We start from the raw sequence: 17,901 nt of genomic DNA on the forward strand, positions 1-17,901 counted from the left end.
TCTATCTACAGGATGATATTTTTCTGCCTCCAGTACACATGAAATTCACCGTTTTAATTCGGTTAACATTTTTCTACTTTTCCATAATTTGATCCCTTGGAATGTTATTTAGAATGAACATGCCCTCATGCGAAGTAAAGTGTTTCTTGACACACATGCCTCACATTTATCGACCAACATACAGTAATACAAAAAGACTAAATATCCAACTCAAAATTAATTCAACACAAATCAACTTAATGACTTTACAAAAATACATTTAAAGAAATTGTTGAAAAATAAAGTAAATTCCATATTATTTCTACTGTTGATAGACAAAAGACAGTATCGGGAAAGTAGTCACACCGTTTCACTTTTTCCACATTTTGTTATGTTACGGCTCCATCCCAAAATGGAATAAACACACATCTACACACAACACATTGATTCAGAAAAATTATGACACTTTTTTTTTTTTTTTTCCATATTTTTATTTTTCCCAAATTTTCTGGGATATTTACGCCATTTCCTTGTGAAAAACGTATATTGAATGTTTCTCAGCATTTTTTGAAGAATTGTTTGGGTTTCTATAAATAAATAAACAAATAAATAGATAAATAAATGGATGAATGAATGAATGAATAAATAAAGCAGGAAATTAATCAAGGGGCCACCGTGTGGCCGTGGGCCGCATGCTGCCACTTGCACATCCCTATGACATTGAACTGTAATTCTGAAATCTGGCACAGTTGCTATGTCAGTTGGGCTGAAAAAGAAGGTACATTTGTTTTTTGTTTGCATACAATGTCTGTGCCACAGGGAGACAGTGAATGAGGGGTGTCTGAATTAATTGCCCAATGACAATCGTCTAAGCACCATTTTGGAGGATGGAGCTGAATGACTAAACAACTGTGACTTAAAATTACCTTGAAAAACTGTACAACGAAGAGTGACAGATTGGCAATACAGGGATACGGAAGACATTAAAGTGCCTTGACAATAAAGCAGAAACAGGAAGAGGAATCAGCAGCACAGAGACAGCTGCCAAGGGCAAAGTATCTTAATTTGAATCAATCCCAAATTGCTCACCTTGATAGATATGCATCTCCTGCACTTGCCAGAATTTTGGCATTAAGATTTATACTGTACATCATTCACTGACAAATTAGGGGAAAAAGGCCTGTAATGTGTGAAAACAAGTGACAATATATTTTTGTATCCATCCATCCATCCCTCCATCCCTCCATCCCTCCATCCATCCATCCATCCACCCAACCGTTTTCTATGCTGCTTATCCTCATTAGGGTCGTGGGTGTGCTGAATCCTATCCCAGCTAGCTTCGGGCAAGAGGTGGGTTACACCCTGGACTGGATGCCAGCTCATTGCAGGGAACACAGACAAATTGACATGGGCTAGTTACCGGTTTGATGGTATACCACCATTTTAAAAGTCACTTATTTTAAAAGCTGCCTAAACTTGATATAACAGGTAAGATGTTCTGATGATGTTAGGAATAAAAATGCAAGCTGTTAGGAATAGATGCATGGGTTTAAAAAACAGAACTAGATAGATTAATTGATGCCGAAGACAGAAAAAAACTTTAAAAACGCCAAAAGGAATAATGGAATAATAATGGCAAAAAGGTGTACCACATGGTGATAATTTTAGCAAATGACAAAAAAAGACTTCTGCAAGTATGAGCAAGACTGGAAAACCCCTTACTGAAGAGAACAGAATTTAGGACAGGAAGACAGGTACTGCACTAAATAAGTGAAGGGGGAAGTTAAATCCTAGAACAAAGGAAAATTGGCACAACATCTTCTTAAAACTGATTCAGTCAGGTGGTGAAGATGAATCAGTGTTATCTGTGTTATCACAATGCTGTTCAAATGCTGAAATCTTGATTGATGTCACTTCATTTCTTCCGCCATGTTTACCCATTACATAGAACTGCAACAGGTGCTGAATACGGTAAGGATAATTAAATTTCAAAAAGGTCAAACGGATTTTCTGGTAACTGAAATTTTTATCAGAGTTCAATGGTGAAATTGTTTAGCGTTTCATTCCTTCCCTCAGCTAACGACAACAAATCTCTCAAATGAAAAAGATCCCGCCGTCACCATCAATTTACTCAACTAAAATCTGTATTTAAGTTCAGTATGACAGATACATTTTCCTTGATGAAGTGTCCAAGCCAAAAACCCTAGCCAGGATAGTGCAAACAGCCGAGCTTACCACACTGAAACCGATGTAGAGAGAGTGAAACATCATATCTCTGATGCTCCACAATATAAATGTTGAACATGGAATTGTGGAGAACACCAGAAAAGGATTCAAACCATGTAAATGAGATGCCACTAAAAACTACTATAGGCACCTTGTCATAAGACTGACAGCCTTACAAACACTATACTACAAAGCACTGTGCCATGGGGAGGAGGTGAGGAGGTTAAAATCAGAGCTGGGCACTTGACCCTTTTTTGCCCGTCCAGCCGCAACCCTCCACCCTTGACCTGGGTACCCTTCCGGCCCGCCAGGCATATTCATAAACATTGTCGGCCCCCGCCCCGTATGTCCTCATTCAAAAGAAACTTGAAACAAAGTTTTTCAAATGATCAAAATAGACCGAAATTGACGGTAACCATATCTACCGGGCAGCAAGCCATCCGATTGGTTAACCTAACAGTGAGAGGCAAAGCATTCAGTCTTTTTTTTTTTTTTTTTCAGTCATTTCAGCCAACAGTGGGGTTATAAAATTTGGTTTTATCTACCACTAGTACTGATGTTAGCCACAATGACAGCAAACCCTGCCACAGCGACACGTTCCATGTTCGTTCATTAGCTTTGAGTTTGGCTTTGTTTTGTAGCCGCCTCTCACTGCTCGGTGCGGTTTGCGTCTCTCCCTTGAGGTCGACCACCATTAAATAAAGAAACATTGTTTTTTCTTAAATTATTTTTGTTGTTTATCTGCACACACCGTTACTAAAACAAAGGGTTCCATGCCATCTAAGAAGAGCGTTGAGCATAATGAAATTTCTCTAATTTTGTGATCGTGAAAATAGTCTTTTCTGTCTTAAGGTTTACTCTTGATCTCATCTGGATTTGGACTTGGACCTTTGTGACTTGAACTTAACTTAGACTCGATAAAAGTGGACTTCACTACAGCCCTGCAACATACAGTACATTTCGGTAACCCAACATTTATTCAAATCCTTGTTAAGAATGTGTGAGCCCTCGAAAAAGTTTTACAGTATTTGTTTTACGAAATCTGACAAAGTGGCAAATCAAAAATGTGATTACAATAATAATGTCACCTCTGTACAGTTACGCTTGGCAGTGATATCAAAGGACCATAAAAAGATAACCTCCTTGGCCGATGAGGAAATGAAAATGTGCTCCGAATGAGCACAAAGAACAAAAAACAGTAAAGCAAGACTGAGAGTAGCAGAGGTGGGCATTTTACAAAAAAATGAGCGTCCGTTATTTGTCATCCGTCTGCAGAGTGGGTACCCTTCATTCGCCTTTTTTTCCGGTGGGGGGGCGGGGCGGGCTTTGGAGCTGAAATTCTACCTGTCTATAAGATGGTCCACCACTAATTTTAAATAGCCGTTCGTCGGCCTGGTATCCATCATTCGTGGACCGTCAGTGACGGATAGACGTACCAGTCTGTCAGATAGACGGAATGCCCAGGTCTGGAGAGTAGTGTGTGGGAGTTCTCGCCAAAGGGGATTTGGACCAGTTGGGGAGGGCGTCAAGAGCCAAAGGAGAAAAGAAGATCTGGAGAGTCATAGCCCTTAGCAACTGTCTGTTGTTCTACTGACACTAACCCACGCATCTTCCCCTCATTGTCTCCTGCTGCAGTCGGCAAACAGCCTGCGGATACTGACACATACACAGACAGACATACACACAGTGCAGCTCAGACTGTGGCAGTCAGTGGAAGACGCAGTGTGCCTGGCCACCCCTTATAACCACAACAGGCCTTCTCCAACCAGGGAATACAAAAAAAAGCTGCTCAAAATGCTAGAAAGACGCATCAAAATTTGTTGGGACGGATGGTGTTTAATCTCTGATCTGAGAGACCAGCTACTGTCAATAGTTTTGCAAACTGAGGACCAAGTATACCACTTATACATAGACCACTGATAGTGAACCCACCTCACCTACACAATTGCAGTTCTTGGCTCCACTTCACTAGCAAGTCACTTCCTAATGACTCATTCAACCTGGCATTCCACCTCCATGGTTAAATATAAAAGAGACCAAGATTTTCCACCTTGAACCTACGAGTTAAAACAAGACAGGCACACCTGACAGCATAAAAATTGTTTGCAGTCCAATTTACCAAGCGTGTCTTCTTTTAAACCATTTATGCCCGGAGCGCGTAACCGTGTTTCTACCACTAGAGCCGGGAACGCTCTAGCACCTTTGTCTCTTTAGAGCCGGGAAAGCGGATACGTCATGTTTTTTTTTTTTTTTTTTCAAGACATATGTTCGTAGACAATGACAATGTCAACCAAGATTTCAAAGCTTTGACACAGAATTACCACTCGATTTTTTAAAATGTATTTATATTTTTAAATTTATTATTATTATTTTTTTTTTTATATAGTGCTTCTCTTGCACGGATACTTTATTTTGATTGAAATAGTAAGGGAACACAACAAATTATTTGTCATCACGTGCTGTTTTGTACAGACACTATTTTTTTTATATTGATAATAGTAGTTTTCTTGCACTGACCCCCCTTTTTTAAATGTTTTGTTTTGACAATTTTGATTTGTTTTAATGGCTTTCCTTGCGTGAAGTTTGTTGATTTAAAAAATATATATCTTCCTGATATACCCTTTGGGTTGTAAGAATAAACTCAAGCCTGCGTGAAAGCCACAGGTCTAAGCTCTCAAACTCTGCTACAGGGGCTCAGATATCAATTATTTCGTAGGTGTTGAATTTCCAGGAAAACTTCAGGTTTTAGAGGGCGATTCTAAAGATGCCCTTAGGTTTTAGAGGGATATTTCACCAGGTGCTTTAAGCCTTACTGGGTTAAAGGTAAAAAAAAAAAAAAAATTAATGACTTAATTAATTAATTCAATAAAAAATATATATGTTGAACCACAATTCACAAGCAATTTCTGATTTTCACTGGTTAACTTTCATTATTTTGGTATTTATTGTTATTATTATTGTCAAATACAGGATACAATATTTCTGTGACCACTATGTACTTTTCCTTCATTGACAGAGGGGCACCAACAACTTTGTACACCCATCAATTGTGTTCTACAAAGTTTAATCAAGTATAAGACAGTCAATGTCACGATAGTCAATCTGTGCAAGCCATATGATGAGGTTAAACCATGGCTAAATTAGCCAAATTACCCATATAATCCAACCAACATAGTTCAATCAGATTACGAGAGCAGCAACACCTTAACAACCGGACCATGAAAGTCACAGTAGATGAGCCACGATGTACTTCTGTGTGTGTGTGCGCGCATGAACAAATGTAAATAACTGTATGGCGACATGAGGATGAAGAGGGCACGCCAGCCTTCACAAATGACCAAGGAGCAAGTATGCCAACAAACGAGTGACTGCCAAATAATCCAATGACAGCAAGCCTCGCAGATACAAAGTCAGCCAGTTCTCCATGCGTGCACATGCACAGCTCGCCAATGATCCATGCCTGCAAGATGTGCTGGTTTTAGCTGCCAATACCAACAGGACGGGAGGCACCATGCTACAGAGATGCTACAATTGTCTTTTAGTTCAATGAAATAAACACAAACACACAATGTGAACACACTAGTACATAATTCCCATTTAGAAAAAACAGACCTTTATTCACCCAAGATATGGACAGTAGAAAATAAAGTCCAGAATCTTAGGATTCCGCGGTTTGCTTGCCTTTTTCAATGGCCAGGCCCACTGCTGGCAGTATGTTGCTTTTTTGCCATGATGGGGTTGTGCTTGAGCAGAGCAGATGTGACTACTGATCCGACTGTTTCAACGTGTGCAGGATTTGATTACAAAAGTACACGAAAAAATAAAGTCATGTACAGCAAACACAAACGTGAAGCTCCTCTGATCGGGAAAAATATGTAAATAAGGCACATTGCCCTTTAATCACTGCCAGACATTTTCACACCCTCTTTTACTCTTAACGTTTTTTTACGCTCATAGGCAACTAAAGAAGAGGCATCTGAAAGTTTCTTTTCAGAGCTCTTGTATTCATCTGTGTTGTATTATTTTTGCTGGATGCACTTGTAATAAATGGTAAGAAAGGCTTATAATTAAAATTGAGGCGACAAAAATAGAAACCGGGGATGTTATTTAGTTTCTTCCTGAAATCATAAGAAGGTTTCTACCAAATAAAACACACAATCCGTCAGATGGGGAAACGCACACTTCCTTTGCCTGGAATAATTGCTGCACGTCTATGAGAGCATGCTCTACCGTTTATTATTTGGTCTAAATATCTGACTGGGCATCGCTTGAAAAGGCATAATTTCTCAGCATTCACAGCTGTTCAGTCTTTTTTTTTTTCACCTGCGAGGAGCATTTCTGCATGGTGATGGGGGCTTGGAGTTTGGAAGCGCCAATCAAAAACAACTACTAAAACCCAAGTAGCGTATGACTTGATCAACACTCACTTGTTTTGCACCGGGTCCAAACATTCGTTCAGTCATGCACAGTAAATTTTGTAGAGTACAATTTACTCTAGAAAGACTATACAGGTCCCAGTAAACATAGTAAATTTTGAGGGTAAAATATTCAATGTAAAATTCTAAGAGTAAATTTTACACTGAATTTTACACTGAAAATATAGTATTTTTAGAAAATGTACGCTACGAAATTTACTGTGTGAGCACAGTATTCAGGTTAAATTACTTTAATACAATTCATTAACTACAGAATGCATAAACACATGCTCCTTCAACGCAGCCTGTTAGATGAGCCGCACACACATCACTAGCGATGATTATTGTAACTTCGGGATCCACTACGCAAGTTAATTTCACATTTAAAGTGTGACATATTTTCCAAATGGAATTTGCATACCTCATTAAAACTCCACGATCCATAAATTAAGGCCACTCTTGGACTGGTTACACACAAATTTCCAAGTTACGCATGGTTGGTGTGCCAGAAGTCTGGACCGGAGAATCGTCGTACCTTGAAAATGCGCAAGCCAGACACGTAAAAAAATGATGTGAACGAGAGACCCATGACCCATAGTGGAGCTCAAACAGATTATTTCTGGGGAGAGCTGGTCTTATTCTGATGTTGCTCGCAGACCTATCTAAATAAATGGCGTACTGCAGCTTTGAGAGTTAATAATGGTTCAAAAAGTGATTTTATATGAAAAACAAATAAACAAAAACCAAATCCAGAAAAACACATGCACAGTCCAGGATCCAAAGTCAGCTGGAATAGTTACCAGATCACACCCTTAACCCATAACAGGATATAAGGCAGAAGATGGCTGGATGAACAAAACACTAAAGCACACTACATTAAAATGATCGTTGCATGGCAGCTGGATTTCTGCTACAAAATGAACTTTGGAGTATAACACTACAGCATCCAGAGATCATTTAAAGCAATATAGTCAGCGCATTGTGTCTGTGTTTATGTTATCGATTACAATGAGGGATCTACTTGACTGAGGAGAAACCAGTCGTGGTTTACATTACCCAACGGGAACAGCTCAGCACGTCAGGATTGTTTGTAACCCTGGCTGGCCAGGTACTACAAAGTACATTGTCGTAGATGCTTCTACCAATTGAAAGCCTCCCTAGAGAGTCCTCAGTGGAGAGCAGGTACTATGCAGTCGAAACTGAGCATAATAAGGTAGAAAGTGTCCACAAAGCTTTTAAAATAATTTCACAGAAGCCTGTGTAAAAAAGGCTGGTGCAGTCCTAACCAAGTCTTGTTGATCAATTCAAGGTGTTGAGAATGAAATGACAAGGATGAACGACAATAGTCACATGCCTGTGTAAAGACTTTCAAAGAGCTTTTGGAATTTAAAATAACAGCATCATTTTTACATCTAATAAACAAAAATAACTGGAAAGTTCTCCAAGTGTGAGCCAAAGTAGAACATATTCAGTCTTCCACAATGTGCAAGGACAACCGAAGAATATATTTTTTTCAAATAATCAATGTTGTATATTACACATATAGCCCATCCTGTCCTTGAAAAACACAAGGTCCGTTTTATGGGTTTGCCCTTGGAATTATAGGCACCTCTTGTCATTTTCTGTCTTTCAGAACATTACATCATTCAGATTTTTGACATTTATGATCAGTGATGGTGAATAGGCTGTTGTAAATCTGGAGACAGAGGGGTTTGTGTGTTGCTTTTGAGTTCCAATGTTATCACATGCCTTCCGGTTAACACGATTCTTTGCTATTGTCTAGTCAACTTATAGGGCGTTCTCTTGTTTACCGACATTTGGCAGCATGCACTGCTGGTCCTTCCCTTTGGAATGACGTCCCATTGGATGTTGTCCAAGATGATGTCCTGTCCATTTTTAAAACCCGGTTGAAGTCACATTTCTATTCTCTGGCTTTTGATCAGACGTGAAATTTTCGGCTCTTCTCCAGGTGTCAATTGTGTTTTATGTACTTTGTTACAGCTCTAGTTGTTATGAAATGCGCTATATAAATAAAATTGTATTATATTATTGTATTGATAAGCTCGATAATTTTGGTCACTATAAGTGGTTCATGATGACTTTTCCACACTGTTTGAACTATATACAATTTTCGATGTTCAGGGTGACCAATACCGCCATTATGCATGGGATTGTGCAACAGAGCTGTGGTCAACATACCGTCACCTTCTCTAAATCAGCTTCTGAGGAGGTGGGGGACAGAGGGCTGATGGGACTGAGGGAAGGGGAGCTTCCAACACTGGAGACGTACTCAGGATCAGGAACATACAAAACCTGCAAACACAATAAATGTCTGTGTTTACACACAGACATTGCCTTTGCGCAGACATGCATGCACACCACAAGTACCGGTACATGCCCAAGGGTAGATCAGGAAAGACATCTGCCTACGTAAACACAGCCTAACTTCATGTGTTACCTGATGACAATTATTTACCGGTAAATCCGTTGTAAAATAAGCTACGGTTGGAATGTCACTTTTCCAGGTCATGACGATTCACAAACGTTGAATCCAGGAAACTGGACTAATTGTTCATGATGTTTCATTTGCTGTTTTGTTTGGTTTAACTAATGCTAAGTGCATGGCAAATGGATTTACACACATGTGTCGATCCTGCTTAACATTACGTTTAAAGTTGGGAGGGCACATCCAGAAACTGCCAGAACCAATTGTTACAGTGCGCTGAGATGAACCAGATGCATTGAAATGCAGAGTTGAAAGGAGTTTTGTCATAGTTGACTTGACTTCAAGTCAGTGCCTAGACATTCAGAAGTTTCAAAATGATATCGCTGAAAGACAATATGTCACTATAATTTTCGTTTTTAGAATTTCAAAAATGTTCAACCGAGCAAAAAAACATTGTCGTGGTTACGCACAGAGGTGGGTTTACACATGCCTTTGAAACGCAGTATTTAAAGATGCAAAATCAGCCTTTGCAATTTGTTTCCGGTTAGCTAAATCACATTCCATGTGCATAATTAATCTATTTGCACGTAGTCCTCCCAAAATGCGAAAAATAAACTGCTTGGCAATTTAGTGCACTTGGATAACACAATCCTGGTTGTGCTTCCACAACGGTTTGCCTGTGCAAACAAGTTTACACCTATTTTAGCATGTACATACCTTGAGCAAATCATGTCCGTTGTGTTTTGGGACTTTTGAAACTAAAAGTAAACTTAACTAGTCCAGTCCACTTCGTTGCCTTAGCAGTCATAACCAATAACCATTTCAGTTTACACTGTGCTCTGAATGTCTAAGTACTGTAAAAAAAATTGTCACAAAAAAAAGTTCAGGGATGAAATATAATGTTAGGTGCAGCTTAAAAAAACAAAACAAAAAAACCCAGCTGTAGTACAAGAAAGGGAAGCACTTGGTTGGAGCTCAGACTTCCTGCGAACGGGGCTTCCTTTCTTTTAAGATTTCACACACTTGTTTGATGTAATGGAAGTGTAACAATAGGGCTGGAACGTCCAAACGGTTTGGTTCGACAGTTTCGGTTCGGTTTGCACGTCCGTTTGGTTCATAGGCAAGTGCAACTCCCCCCCCCCCCATTTACTAATGAGGCAATGTAGAGAATAAGGTAGCACTAATGCTAGCCAAGATGGCAGTGCACATGGTTATACCGCTTAAATGTCTCCTCTTTGGTGCTCTTTTTGTACTATTTCCCTGCTTATTTAAGTACCATCGGTTCAGCGAAGATTTACTCCGCACCAGGAACTTAAAGCGACTGACGAAAGGCACCAGATACCTGTTTTGAGTGCCTTCATTACTCTCATAACATAGACAGCAAGACCAACATATCATGTCTGGATCCCTCCAAAGCAAGCTCTCTGGTGCTGTTTTATGCACCAGTTATCATGTGTTGGAGAAATAACTATGTTTGTATGTCAATCTCTGTGCATCATATAAGACTTCTTTCATAATGTGAGCTTTTTTTTTATAGGAGAGTAACAAACCAAGGCACCTATTTCACATTAGAAAAATACCACAATTACCATCATACAAAAAGAGCAAAATGTGAATACTGAAATAATGAACTTTTCTCAGTTTAGTTAAAAATTGGCTTTTTTAACTAAACACAAAGCTGAAATATATTTCCTAGGAGCCAACTTGTACCAAACCGAACACCGCAACCACAAAACCGTGATATGAACCATACCGTTCATTCTGTGAACCGTTCCATCCCTAAAAGCTAAAGATGCAGAAAATGATGCATGGTCTTTCAGCTGCTGGCAATGATGATTGATATGAGATTTTGTGTGATCCACGATAACTAATCAACTATAACTGGAGCAATCACAATGGGCGGGACTGCCACAGCAGGCAATACAGGAGTGACTAGTAGCGGTGGGTGATATACATCGGCCTCGATATCATCGTCAAAGTTGCTTTATGATTTGCAATTTTAAATTATCGAGTATTGATACTGTCTAAAACACGGACCTGTAGAAAATGAACAACGTAAAGGTCCACTGATTGGCTGCAAATTAGGAGGAACTGATGAAATCCTTAGCAGCCAATCAGCGTTGCATAGACTGTAAAGTAAGAGGAAGTGATAAATAATCATTCTGTGAATCAGCAGGCAGGATTCAGTCATGTGACTCACCGAGAGAGCGCAACATTTTTTAAATTATGGACGAGTCCACGTCCCTAGCCTGGGAATGATTCCTGGTTTTTAATTAATCAAAATTATATAATTCAAAGTTATGGCCTTCCCAATTGAAAGGGGAGTGATAAACAGGGGCAGCATGTAACATGACCCCTAAAGCCACAACATTACTATTTTACCAATAAGATAAAGAAAAAAGCGAGTGACATGCATACATGGAGAAATCCTACAGCATAATGAAAATTTAGTGAATGGCTGCAGTCACAAGGCTGATTCAGGACAGTGATAAAGGGATGGTGCTAAAGATAATGGTGAAGGCATACACGGCGGTTCACACCTGGCCAGGCACAACTGCCCGGGAGAACAGCTTGTTCAGCTGAACCAGCTCGTTCGGTGTTGTGTCAAACTTGAGTGCAATGCTGTTCAATGTGTCCCGAGATTCCACCTGGACCAAGAGAGAGGACAGGAAATCACACACATGCTTTTTTGGGGGCATTCCCGTAAAGATATACAGACATTAGTTTGAAACAGAGATTAGAAATGGCTCACGAAAAGCAGAGGCAGAAACAATCTTGACAATCATTACCGTGTAGATGTTACATTGGCTTGTTTTATTTTGCAATCTTGAGTTGGCATTTAAGTAAGTTAGACTCGCTCAAAAGGAATATTTCCCATGGAATGCACAGTTACTGGTAAAAATCTGAACTGACATGTCACAGCAGTAGAGGTTTTCTTGTGCTAGCCATCATATGGAATCATAATTGTTAAGCAAAGAAAAATGTGTTAGGGTTGCAAACAAGATGTTTATCAGTACTGTATTGAAAACTGGAGCTTGGCCCAGCTAGCTCAGGGCAATTTTTTAGCAGTAAATTTAATTGTTGTGGGCCGATTGAAAAAAAACAAACCAAAAAACAAACAAACAAAAAAAAACCATAACAAAACAAAATTCCACTTACAATATCACCAAAACTTTAATTTACTGGAAAATGTAGACATCTGATTTTGACTTGCACACATCAGTCAACATTTACTGGCAATATACCTTAAGGCATGGGTGTCAAATTCGACTTATATGGGGTAGAGGGTGCCATTTTTTGAGGAATGCCACGGGATTCCCACAGGACAAGAGTCAATTTGTCTTTAATCACAGGATTGGGATGGTACAGGATAACGCTATTATCCAGTCGGAAAAAAAAAGTCCATGAGGAGAAAGGGTGTGACAAACTGTTAAATAAATTAACAAAATGCATTTTTTTTTGTTTTTTGTTTTGTTTTATGTAGCTGACTATCAAAATGGGAACGGCACTGGAGTGGGAGTCATTCTGAACGAGAGCATGACGGGAGTGAGAGTCGTTTTTACCAGGACAGGATGGGACTAGATCTTTTGTTTATTTATTTATTTATTTTACTATGGTCCGTGACTGGGACAGGATTTTTTTTGCTGTGAGAGTGGGTTGGGACAGAAGTTGAAAATCCACTCCAGTGTCACCTTCTAATGCAGGGGCTGCTGGATATAGAGTCTGTGTGTGTGTGTGAGAGTGTTGGGGAGCCCCTGTGTTCAAACATAACATTCTGTCTCCTGTTTTTCTCGAAACTGGCTGTTCTCATCGCCAACCTTTCTCTCCACAGCAGGCTTTGAAAAGCACATGACTGAGACTGGGTGACAGGATATCTTTTCCTTCCACTTGGTGTCACTTCAGAATTACAGTGCATTTTGCCAAAAGGTACCATGAGCCTGAGCCATGGTAGCCAGTAAATGATAAAAAAAAAAAAAATGCCCATGGCAACAGCACAGCAAAAAAGGTGGGGGTTACGCTAACATTAACTCTGATGTCAACATCCTGCGGGAGAGGAATAGGCCCCCGGGCTGCGAGTTCGAGAGCCCTGACTTCAGGTATACTTGTTGTTGTCAACATTTGGTTAGTTTAAAAAAAGTGTGTTATGTCATTGTTCACCTCCAATACCAAATCAATGTGGGAGGGTTGTCTAAAGTGTAACTAATTGTTTCAGCAGTAAATGGATCTGTTGTTCTAAATCATAGGTGTCAAACTTCAGTCTTTGAGGGCCACTATCCTGCATGTTTTAGATGTTTCCTATGTATATATGTGCTGTCAAGCGATTCAAGTTTTTTCAACTAATTAATTGCAAAATGTTTCATGATTAATTGCGATTAATCGTATTTTTCAACTTTTCACTTTTTTTTTTACAAAGCTTGGAACCGATATCTGAGTAATATCTTGGAATTAATCTAGAAAAAAATATAAGTATATTTTGATTCAAAGACTGTTCTAAAAGCTTTCTATGACCCTTGAATACGTTTTTCCTGTAAAATACAACAATTGACCGATACACCAAAGACGTACAACTTATATGGTATTTGAATTTGGCTTTGCAAAGTGTGAAAATCATTATGAATTTCTCCTATGAGCCGTCGAGCAACTTTTTGAAGTAAAATTACTTAGAAGTCCATCTTCACGACAGTGACTCTCCTCTAAGTTTGGCTGCAAAGTGAGCAGAAGTCAGCTGCCACAGGAAGTAAATGAAACTGAGTTAACGGAGTATTTTTTTTTAATGCATTATAACATTTAAATTAATAGTTAATGTTAGTCCATAGTTAATGCTTTAACTTTGCCAGCCCTAAGGTGTATATCGTCACTGTCCTGTGAAAAACATCCATCCATCCATTATCGATACCGCTTCTCCTCACAAGGGTCGCGGGGGCGTGCTGGAGCCTATCCCAGCTGTCTTTGGGCAGTAGGCGGGGGACACCCTGAATTGGTTGCCAGTCAATCGCAGGGCACACAAAGACAAACATCCGCACTCACAATCACACCTAGGGGCAATTTTAGAGAGTCCAATCAACTTACCATGCATGTTTTTGGAATGTGGGAGGAAACCGGAGTACCCGGAGAAAACCCACGCAGGCACGCGGAGAACATGCAAACTCCACACAGGGAGGCCGGAGCCGGGATCGAACCCACGACCTCTGAACTGTGAGGCGGACGTGCTAACCAGTCGGCCACCGTGCCGCCCTGTGAAAAACACTTATCTCCAATTTTGGAAACTTTTTTTAATTTTCACTTTAATGCGATGTCTGTAACGCGGAAACATGAATCATGTAAAAATAAGAGAATGAAAAAAAATGGAGATAGGCGTTTTTCACATGACAGCGACGATATATAAAATTAAGTTGAAATGTATGTTTTTGGATTCAGATGTTTGGGTATGACAGTAATTGTGTGTATGATTGTATACGCAAATGTATATGTAGCAAGTTTGGGTGAAATACCTTACATCAGTCATTATCAGGGATTATTCGACTGAATGAAAATAAGGCAGTGGTGATTATAAGCAGTGCTTCAGCTGTAACCCTTTTCAAAGAGCTACTAATTCCTTTTGTTGATATGTTTTTGATTTGTTTGATTTTAGTTTTGTTTTGATTTTCACGCTGATTGAAAAAATATACATAAATTATGTTCAAAAGTCCAAACCATTTTAAAGTGGGTGTATGGAATTTTCATTGGGCAGCGGCAATATGAATGTTTTATACCGATTACAAAGTTAAAAAAAACAAAAGAGCAGGAAGATTAGTGATGCAAGATCACACTTATTGCTAAATCAAATTCAGATAAGGCAGTAAAATTGTAGAGGGCTCATAGGTTGCCAGTTAAATTTAATGACTATTTAATGATCGTTTGTTTTTAAAACATCCATTTGGTTAAAATGTCATACTTAACTCCATTAAAAGGTGTAAAGTTTTCCTTATGGTTCTATTGGTTAAATGAGATCAGCTACTGCACTCTGCAGTGAGCCAGGTGTATTTTGCACCTTATCAGTTAAGAGCCATACAGCAGACCAGTGTTGCAAGTGGCTGAATCAGTAACATGCCAACTGGAAGGTTCTACTCTCCAAATACCGATGACAACCATGTCTGTGTGAGAAATGTGGCGTAAGAGAAAAAAAGTGTGCTCAAGGAAGAGAAGCCCAGAGAAGCAGACAGGCATAGCGATTGACTAAATAGGACAGGTTAATGGGAATTTGTTTTGGTGCGACAGTCATGTGACTATGTCTTCGTGTGCGTGTATGTGTGTGTGTGTGTGTGTGTGTGTGTGTGGGCGGGTGTGTGTGGGTGTGTGCTTTGCATTGTGCTCAAGTTTGTGCATAAGCAATATTTTCCATGTGAGCGACACTAATTTGTACGAGTTAGACATGACTGATAATTTCCAGGCAAATATTCTTGCACAAACACAGACAGTACACAGTACTCACAAAAAGGTAGCTGACTAAAAGTGGAACCATTGCAGACAAGCTAGAACATAATAGTGGTCAACAGCAAATTTTAATCAGAGATAGCTTTATGCCTCCCTAAACATATTTCTCACGCCGATTAAAAAAATGGTCTCCCTTTTTTTGGCACATCAGGTCTCTCTGAGATATTTACATTTTCTGTTTTTAAGTTTGACCTACAATAGCTTGCGCAGTATGGAATTTACCATACGTTGAAATGTATTATTTAAAATTCTACCTGTTCCTGAACCTAACTTATAGTTCATAAATATTACAAAATTAAATATTATTATTATTATTAAAACCTGATGTGCTAGAGAAAAAAGGAGGGCAGATTTGAAATGAGTGCAATAAAATAATAATCTGAGAGCTAGAAAGGTTTACTTCATCTCTGATTAAAAATTCTATAACAATTTGGCGACCAGTGTCATCATGTGCCATCTCACAAGCAGTAATTGAGATCTCGTCTTGGGCTTCCCAAAGAGACACATCAACTTCAATGTCGAGACGGAGGAGGGAAGACACACGGAGGTGGGCGCGTCAGTAAATTCTGCCGGTCTGTCATTTGTCTTTCGCCAGCGGCCGGGCCATTCCATCCATCACAGTGATAGATCGATATGCTTTTTTCAGAACAGATACCGACTATTAGTAGTCAAGGAGGCCGATAACCGATATTTGAAGTCAATATTCATTTGTAGAAAAAAAGGGTAAAATGGTGTCAACATTTTGAAAAATAAAAACGCCAACACTTGACTTTGTTTAAATGCCTTTAAGCACGTTTGTTATACAACTTTAGTGATTTACAACATGTTAAAGCTTTTTTAGATCTTAGAAAATAAACAAATTTGTTTTAAATGTCTAACAAAAAGTGCAGGGAACTCCCAGGCTCCTGCTGCATGTCTTGTAGTTGAATGAAAACAAACATCTCCTGAAAGTTTACAGTCTACAGTAAATAGTTTTCTAAAAATCCACTGAAATGTTTATCTTTCACGCATCTTTGTTTTAAAGTTCAAAAACAGAAAAGTGCATCCTCAATGCAGCTTCTAGTCAGAAAAATAATCTCATCAACATGCCGTGGGGGGCGGGCTTCGAAAGAAAGTGGGTCTGACTTGCCAGGCTAGGAGTGGAGACGATGTTGGAGTTGAGAAATGAAAAGAGCGCTCCGGTATATTTTAGTGAAACGAAAGATTGGAGCTGGGTCGGAAGTTATCCAAATTGTCCGGATTAAGGCCAGTTTTTTTTCAGGAGTGTGGTGGTGGAAAGTTTGAGCAGGGGTGGGACAGAGCCAGTGGAAAAGGAGGCGTTATTTATGTTGGAGATTAGAGTTATCAGAGTAGCAATATATGGTTTTAGGAGAGGGGATGGAAATGGATCAAGGTGGCAGCTGGAGAATTTCGTAGATGAGAGGAGTTTAATGGTGTCAGAGGGAGTCAGGGAAGAGAAGGATGAAACGCTGAGAGATGTGGTTGGAGCAATGTCAGGTTCTAAGAGGATAGAAGTGGAAGCATTGGATGCAACTGAACTATGAATGGTTTGGAGTTTGGAATGAAAGGATACAAAAAAGTATTGCATTTGTCTGTTGTGAATGTGGAAGTGATACTGTCCTTAGGTTTGGTTAGTTTCGCAAATGTGGAGAAAATGGTGTGGTGGTTAAAAGAGTTGGAGTATATGAGTTTGTTGGCTTGAGCATGAACTGTGAGACGGGTTTTTCTATGGAATCGTTCCAGCTGTCTGCATTGTTACTTGAGGTTGTGGCCATCCGGGGTGTACCATAGGACAGAGTTGCAGAAAGAAACTGTGGCAGTTTTGACAGAGGCTAACCAGTTGAGGCAGGAGGGGGTGGGGGTGGGGTGGGGGGGTGTTGTAGAAATGGATGAAATCCGAAGCACTAGAATCTGTGGAAGGGGGGAAGCTGATGATGAAAGAGTTAGGAGGGAGGGATTTCAGGTTAGTGTTGGAGTTTGTATGGTAGTGGGAGTAATGATGTCCAGAGTGATGGCAATATGATCAGAAATGATGAGGTCGGTCAATGACAGGTTTTGAATGGTGAAAGATGGTGTATGGATTTCCAGGCTACGGTACCAGAGTCCAAGCTGTGTGTGGAGGCGAGCCTGACCTTATCTAGTCGGAACTTCTCTGCCTTGCACACCTGCTCGGGCTCCGTCCCTGCTAGAGAAGTGACATCCCATGTTCCTAGAGCCAGCTTCTGTAGCCGGGTCAAGGTCCGCCAAGGTCCCTGGCTTTTGCCGCTGCCCAGCTCACAGGGCACCTGATCTCTTTGGCTCCACCCACAGGTGGTGAGCCCATATAAAGGGGGACCCACGTTCCCTCTTCGGACTGTCCGG

The 17,901-nt window shown here is 39.9% G+C and overlaps 1 protein-coding gene across 9 annotated transcripts in view; it reads right to left on the reverse strand.

The window, feature by feature from the left end:
* The window catches only part of oxr1a (oxidation resistance 1a), a 188,321-nt gene that overhangs the window by 29,771 nt on the left and 140,649 nt on the right, over positions 1-17,901 (reverse strand). For 5 of the 9 annotated variants that reach the window (XM_086037172.1, XM_086037171.1, XM_086037169.1 and 2 more), the window contains 2 exons: positions 11,607-11,714; positions 8,820-8,933 (listed from right to left, as the gene is read on the reverse strand). The exons of 2 other annotated variants lie outside the window; for them this stretch is intronic. In XM_086037172.1, coding sequence (XP_085893298.1) covers positions 8,820-8,933; positions 11,607-11,714 — 222 coding nt within the window. The remainder of the gene's footprint in view (positions 1-8,819; positions 8,934-11,606; positions 11,715-17,901) is intronic. 2 more of the 9 variants (XM_086037170.1, XM_086037176.1) reach the window with 2 other exon arrangements.

This window comes from Filicampus tigris, chromosome 8 (genome assembly GCF_054856515.1).
Source record: "Filicampus tigris isolate MCC_2025a chromosome 8, RoL_Ftig_1.0, whole genome shotgun sequence".
In the NCBI taxonomy this organism is placed as follows: domain Eukaryota; kingdom Metazoa; phylum Chordata; class Actinopteri; order Syngnathiformes; family Syngnathidae; genus Filicampus; species Filicampus tigris.